General features: G+C 53.2%; 1 protein-coding gene across 1 annotated transcript; it reads left to right on the top strand.

Moving 5' to 3' along the window:
• The first annotated feature begins 5,271 nt into the window (after positions 1–5,271).
• Positions 5,272–5,526, top strand: CHC_T00007736001 (hypothetical protein). The gene has a single exon (XM_005711433.1). The coding sequence runs from the start codon at positions 5,272–5,274 to the stop codon at positions 5,524–5,526; it is 255 nt and encodes an 84-aa protein (XP_005711490.1).
• Positions 5,527–7,858: the final 2,332 nt, after the last annotated feature.

Below are 7,858 nucleotides of genomic sequence, written 5' to 3'. Positions count from 1 at the left end.
ACAACCTCATTCGTTCCTTTGCAGCCTGCCACCGCCGATCCCACCTCGCTTCGCGCGCGGCGTCCTTTCGATTTAAACGCTCAGCTAGCTCATCTCGCTCCGTTCGCAGTTCGGTCAGATACTCTTGTGGCCTCTCCATGCCCATCTTCTCTATATCCTCAGCCTTCCTCTACGCTTCCGCCTTCGCCGCGAGCTTGACCCTTTCCCCCGTAACCGTGCTTCCGTAGCCCCGCAAAGCGCGCGCTCGTGCCGCTTTTGCTTGAGTTACGGCGCGCTCAGCTCTGACATCGACAGAAGCTCGTCTGCTCGTACGCGCTTCCACCACGCCACCTCCGCTGCCCTTGCCTTTCCCGCGCTCAATTTGGCACGTTCGTCATCCACGAGCAGCTGCCGCTTGTCGATCTCTTGGTTCAGCGCTGTCGACGATTCCCACTGTCCGACGCACATGGAAATGTAGTACTTGTCCTCATCTATATCCCTCATATCTTCAATACACAACCTCCTCCAGTGTATACGATGTATCCACTGGCTCTGCCTCTGTCCGCGACACATCCTTATACCTTCCGCCGGCTCTTGACATCTTCCACCGTGTCCACCGGCTCTGCTTCTGTCCCCGACACATCCTTATCCCTTCCGCCGGCTCTTGAATTCTTTTTATCCTGCATTAACTTCTTCAACCTCCTCCCATTATCAATTCTCGCCTGCTCCTCCGCGCTCGTCGCCGGCTCATCACTCGCCTCCCCAGTTTCCACCTTGACTGTCTTTGACACTTCGTCAAAGTTATCTGGTTCCTCTCTAATTTTCTTCCACTCGGCATCATAGCATGACGCATGCGGGCGACATACGGTGGGGTTTGTAAGATTGGCATGGAGGAGCCTGAGAAGGCGGCCACAATGTGGACGACCCGAGATCGAAGATGAAGTCTTGCGAGTTGAGATGAGAGGGCGGGGCGCGGGGCGCGGTAGGCAGAGGGGACGGTGAAGGGGGGTGGAGGAGGGTCGATCAGATACACATCAGGGGGTGGGCGGATGACCTCTTTTTGCTCGACCATGGCGGGGGATGTGCGTGGTATTTGGGGTAAGTCGGCAGGGTTGCGCACCACTTCGGAATCTGGTTGCCGAGAGAAAGGACGGGACGAAGCCCCGTTTGTCCTTTGGTGACTTCGGGAAACAAAACTTGGGGGTCTTGCCTGCCACGTGTAAAAAAAGACGAGCGTGCTTTTTCATGACGAATTCATAGTGACAGGAAGCCTTTCCCAAGGCTCAGACTACTGTACCGAAATGCAGTCTCTGGTACCTGGGATACTAATTGAGGTCCTCTGGGACATCGAATTAACCAAAGGGGAAGGACGAAGGCGAGGTGAGAGAACGCTTGCATCCGTCTGGTGGCGGGCAGAGTTAGTAACTAAGGAAGTGGTCGAGGGAAGAGTGAAAGGGAAACTGAAATACGTGGCAAGGGAGGGGTTCGATGAACAACAAGCGATGGTGTGGATTCTTCCTGATTATATTCGCTTGGTGGAAGATGACGCCACTCAGTTGCGGTGGCGTTATTATGAGTGCTCAGGACAGGTGAGCTATGAAACAGACGGAGAAAATTTTATTCGCCAGAGCGAAAATGGAGTTGGTGATGGGGAGGCGGTACAAAATTTGCGAATGTATAGCGTGGAGGGGAAAGTGGCTACGCTTTTATCTCGAGTTGAAGAAATCGAGCGCATGGTTGTTGGCCAGTTTCAATTCTTTTCTCGGATCGGGTCTGGATCAACGGCAGAACGGCAATGTGCACGTCTCCTAAATACTTTGAGACAGAAAACATTGGTACTCATCCAGAAGCCGGTACCAAACTTCAAACCGCGACAAGGGGATACAGAGCAGGACACACACTACGAAGAGAGCTCTACCGGAAGCATTCGTTCAGTGGTAGACTGCACCTTGGAAGAGTATGAGAACTTGGCCCGCGCTGTTCATTCGTTGTCCGATTCTGCCCAGTTCAAGCCCTCGTTCCAGGAAACCCAGTCTCTCGCAGCGTGCACCGAGCTCGCAGAGATAATTTTCCCATCATGCAAAGATTTGTGCACAGTTATTGGCATAAACTCTGTCGCGGACATGAGAAATATTGTGCGACGGAGGAAAGGAGGAGGAAAAGAAGGAACCGTGCATGAAGCGATTCGCATTATGGGGCTGTATGTCGCAGATGAGACCGATGAGAATTCGGCGGCGGCACTGCTGGTGGGAACATGTATGCCATACGTTCGTCGCAAGGAGACGGTCGATGCCCTTGTCCGAAAGAGCCGAGATTTCGATTTTCGAAGTATGTCGTACACTCACCCTCTCTCATGTTCATCACTTCAAGCAGTTGACCTTGTAAGCAAGGTTTTCGCGGCAAGGCTTTCAGCCACACCGGGCGAGGTGTCGGAGGACGAGGCTGTAAAGACTGTTTTCTCGGAGTTGAAAACGTTCTCTTTCCGGTGGCGTCCGATGGTTCCCCCGAACAGTCGATTCTGGAGTACAGCTACATCCGTTTCTGAACACGTTTGCGGGTCTCTCGAAGTTGAGCTCCCCTACTTCATTATTAGAGGCTTTCAGGCCGTGTCCGAAGTCAGCTATTTGGTTACAGATGAGTACTTGACGCACGTATTTTGTACAAAGGGTCAACCACACATGAGCACCTAGTCACGTATGGCGCTATATCTAAGCCGCGCCTCAGAAAGCGCACCTAGGTGGCGCGCTTTCTGAGGCGCGGCTTAGATATTGGCCTGGAGATTCAGAAGGTCACCGGGAAGAAGCTCGTCGACTTTGAGCCGGCGCTCAAAGGGAACCAGGAGCTGGAACAGCTGAGAGAGGAGGTCGAAGAGTTTGCGTCCAAGTTTAGTATGCCGGGCGTTGATCCCGAGGCCGCGTAGAGCGGGGGTGGTGTGCAGTTTTTAAAGTTGCCACTCGTTGCTCGCCCTGGCTCGAGTTGGATTCAGTTTTGGTGGTAAATGTGTGAATTTGCTCCGCGGCTATTGAGTTTAAGCTGTTTTTCGTCGTGGCTAGTACTGCACGGTAGGGGGTTTGTACCAACAAGCCAATGTTTGATTCTGAGCGGGAGGTCGCGCAGGTGTGTAGGGACGAGTTCGTTGGTCTCTCTACAAACTTGGGTGGAGGCGAGACTCTTGTAGTAACGTAGACTTAGTACGAGGCCACACTCAAAACATGCAACCTGAGGGTTGGAATCGCCTCGAGCCCGCTGTCGAAATGAAACGATTTATTTAGAGACGCCTCGGTGTCCCAAGTACTAAGCCCATTTGGTCTATTACTGTTGTGGCAAGGGAGTACGTCTACATGCTACAATGCAATCACTGTGAACACGCTGTCATTGGTTTTCAAAGCCAAAGAGTGGTTGCTGGGCACTAAGAATTTTATTATTATGATTGATCACATGGCAGTGGAGATACTGTATCACGTAAGATAAGTTGCCTCGCACGACAGCACAAACAAAGTTATGGATGAGCACACCAACAAGACGAGCACGACGGCCTGTGCGTCCGTCTGAAAGATGCCTTGCGCCAAGCCAATTCACTCAAGACACTGCCCGCAATGACGCACGCTCCGCGAACCATTCTCAACCGCGAGCTTCGCGCCGCCGCCATCCTCAGCATCCCCAAATGCATCTTCCTCATAATATTTCTGGCCCTCCTCCTGGAGTATGGCGGCCATCGCTACGCCCATCTCTCCGTCAATCCCTTCTGCAAAATCCCCCCTTCTCACACCCCCGCCGCGAGGCCCCCTGTCACTGTGCTACTACACATCTCCGATCTGCACGTCAACGACATAGACGACGGCTCCGCCAAGCGCAACTTGCGCCGCTTCCAGAACGACATCCTCCCGCGCTGGGCGCCTTTAGCCAGCGCCGTGCTCGTCTCTGGCGATCTCGTCAACGCCGTCGCCTCGCGTCGTTATCCATTCGGTGGCCGCAGCGCGCAGCTCGCCACCGAATGGGGATGGCTGAAGGAGTACGCCGCCCAGGTGAACAAGTCCGTGCCCTGGCTGACCGTCCACGGGAATCACGACACGTTTGGTACCTCTGTGCAGCAAAACCCGTACGTGGATACATGCGCTGCCACGAACGAACCAGTCCAGATGACTAGGTTCAGGGGGAACCGCGAGGCTGCTGATGTGTTTGCGCTTGATTGCACGCTAGAGAAACCGCTTCACCGCCCGCTCAACTTTTTCGGTGATTGGCGACGCGCGGCCGCGGCCCTGAATGAAGCGCTCTCTGAGGTGAATTCGAATGGGGATGCGGGGATGGCTCTGGGGTTTGGGCACTTCCCAACGGCGGTAATGGCGGGAGGGAGAGGTGTCAACCTGAGCAGCAATTCAAGAATAGATGCGTAGTTCTTCATGACTTTGCCTTCTCTGACAGATGTATCAAACTGGGTCTTGGTGCGGTCATGCAAGGCTGCATAGAAGTCGCGCTCTTCTGGAGAGGGTATCAAGCTAACGATTTCAACATGCTTCTTTGGCAAACAAATTATTGCACGGCCTTGGCAATCTTTTGTTGACTTTCTGCGACGCAATGTCATCGAAGAAATAATGGGCGCCTCCTGAAACCCAAAATACACAAAATGTGTGTACACAAATCACCATTTTTGTGTACATTCACTGTAATTTGTGTCCATGGATATCATGTTCTTGCTGGAGGACACGTTTCAGACACCGTACCGCCAGATGATTCCGGTCGATGATAACGACATGATGCAGGCCTTTCACCGCTACATGCGCCTCGAGCGCGTCTTCACCGGCTCGTGGCTCGGCGCCCTGCGAGGCGCCATGTCTAGCCCCGGGAGAGGCCTGGAACCGGTCAACCACACCCTCGATCTCATCGAGACCTGCCTCGGCGACTTTGAGGGCTCCTTCTTTTACCCGAGCCCGGAGCCCTCGTTCGTCGACATCTCTGTAAGTCCTCATCACCTTTGTCCTCGCTTTTTTTGCTTCTCCAAACAATGCCCGCCTGATCCTAACACCCCTTCCTCCCCAGCCACGATCTTCGAGCGCGCGCGCTCCTCTCTCAAGTTCTGGCGCAACCTGAAGCTAGCCGACGGCCGCCCGAACCTACGCCGCTGGTTTGCCGCGCGGGACGCCTGGGAGCTCGCCACGTACCTGCAGAGCGACGACTGAACCCACATCGGCGCCCTGCCGCCGCAGATCGGTCCGGTGTCCTTCCTGCGCACGCGGAGCCCGGTGTCGCTGGCCGTCGAGACGGCCCGCAGCAAGCACGTGCTCAACGATGGCCATGAGGGCGCCCAACACCGTAAGCAGGCCGCCAACGCCATCTGCCGCAACCACGCCGCTGTCACGAAGGACGCCATGCGCGGCGTCAAGGGATGCCCGGACGAGTTTCATAGCGTCACGGACTTTGCTTTCAGGGTGCTTAGCGAGGTCGTGTTGGACCCGTCTAAGCTGGAGGAGGCGGAGATCCGGGTTAGGGAGACTGTTAAGACCGAAGAATGGGTCATGCTTGGACATGCTCTTCGGTTTGAACGAGTGAGATGCTGCTCGGAAAAAGTTGGGGGATACATGGTGGTGCAATTCGTTCATTCATTGGGTGACTATGGAGGTAGGATAAACTATATCGGTTCCGCCCTGTTCACTCTTGCCGACATGAGCAGCCGAAATGATTTTTTCGAATGCTGATCTCACCCCTCATGCGATTTTCTCGAGTGATGTCCTCCACTAGAGCGAGCTCCGACTTTTTCACCTGCTCTAATACTGCAGCTTCTGATAGTGAAGGCGTGCAATTGTTGGCATGCAGCTTAGCGCGTACTGCTGAACCCGTCTTGACACTGGTCGTGCAAATCCGAACTTTACGTAACCTATCAGGGCAGAAATGTTAGTCTAGCATTCCCGCCATATCATCATCGTCACTGTCGAAATCATCTTCCAAATCTTCTGTTTGATGTCTCCACTCATTGGTGCCGCTTAGCACAGCGCTTTCGCTGCTGTCAATGTCTTGCGGTGCAGAAATGTTTAATCTGGCGAATGTCTCTTTGGAGATTTTCAACACCCCACTGATAACCTTCTCTTTCTCCGATCTACCCGGTAACATCTCTCGCAGCGTGATTTCGGGTATCAAAGATTGGCTCCTCTCACTTGTCACGTCACCACTGACAGCTGTTGCCTCATCATGCGTTGCCGTTGTACCTGAAGGATTGTAGTTCGCCCGAACAGAGAACAATTGCCTCAGAAACCGAGCAATCCGATAGATTGTTCGAAGCATTGACGCATGTGATCCAAGAGTCATTTCCTCACCACAATGGCAATAGGCGCAGACGAAGCGCAGAGCAATTCGCAAGATGTTAATGTTGCGCTTGATCTCTGTGACACGGTTTTCGCCGTTCGAACCACCAATGACGGTGACCTGATAAGTCGCCTGTATCACCAGGTCTTTGCTTTCCGATATAAGAGCAGCCAGAAGCTTCCGATTGGTGACGGATGTGTGTGTATCCCACCCTACAGTAGTGTCAGGGATCTCGGAAGCGGGGACGGATTCCGCATCACTGTGCAAAAATCGAAAGGTGGGTGACGAGTGAGAGCGATGGAAGGAGTCATATTCACTCCAGTTAACCAGTAGAAAGAGGCCGCTCTCGAACATTTTGACCTTTGAGCGATCCCGAGAGATTCTCAAACAGTCGTTAATAATAGTGACGATCCTCTTGCATATGAACAGATGTTTGCGCCTAGTCGGGCAGGAGGGATCCGGAGGTAACTCGGCCTTCGCGCACTCGTGATGCATTCGCGCGGTGTGCAGCGTTTGCTTGTCCAAAACACCTGGTTGCAGCCAAGAAGGCTTCGTAGAAACATAAACATCAATTCCATTGCGGTCAGCATCCCTATCAATAAAGGCTTTGGTTGTTGTCAATTCTGCCGCATATGCTCGTATACTTTCGTCGGAGAGATTTTTTGCGTTCATCACCGCACGTTTGGCTGTACTGAAGCGAAAACTTGCATGCTTTTTGCCCAGTCCGTGTTTGAATTCTGAACGAGATTTGTTATGTTTGAGCCCGAACAAGAGGACGCTGACGACACGCGATGTCATCCGGGGGTCATCCTGGTTATTGTGATAGACATCCATAAACGAAGATAGAGTCTGTGCAAGCGATCTTGACACGGTATCCGCGTTCACTGCCGCATTGATTTCGATAATAACTGTGGGGTTGTCTTTGAGAACGTCCTTTTCCAGGTTCTTAGTTGCACCTTTCCGAGACCCTCCCTGCACCCTTGATCGAGATGGTATTCGCGAACTACCTGCAGAGCTTTGAAGAATGAGGAGTTTGATGTCCTCTAAACTGGACGCCGTATTGGCATTGCTTTTCACTAGGTCCGATAATGTGGCATTGCAGCTGGCCAGCTCTTCTGCCAACCTCTTGTGCATTGCCACTATGGATCGCTGCAACTCAGTGCTCTCAAGCGCGGATGAATTCGATCGGGGTGGGTGCAAGGTAGGGTTCGAACGTGCGGCAGGCTGTAACTCGGTGCTCTCAAGCGCAGATGAATTCGACAGGGGTACCCGCGCAGTAGGGTTCGAACGTGTGGCCTCAGTCTGAGAGGGTCTTAGTCTTCAACGCTTCTCGGCGCTTCCAATTCTGGCCTGTAATGGCAATGGACGCCTCTTATGCGCGGACACTGTACGTCGCAGACCCATGTTTCCTTGTGCTTCTTTTTGGGGGCTGGATGATGGCGAAGCTATGACTTGGAATGAAGGTCCCACAGAATCTGTCCGAAATCGCAAACGGGAAGATCTCCGCCGTGTCTTATCTGCACCCGAAGACGCTGGTGTGTGTGATTGAAGGGAAGAAGGTTCTGTAGTGTGAAGAGGTTGG

The sequence above is a fragment of the Chondrus crispus genome, genomic scaffold (genome assembly GCF_000350225.1).
Source record: "Chondrus crispus Stackhouse genomic scaffold, scaffold_82, whole genome shotgun sequence".
Lineage (NCBI taxonomy): Eukaryota > Rhodophyta > Florideophyceae > Gigartinales > Gigartinaceae > Chondrus > Chondrus crispus.
The sequence above is the reverse complement of the archived record's forward strand: the minus strand, read 5'-3'. Positions and strand labels throughout refer to the sequence as shown.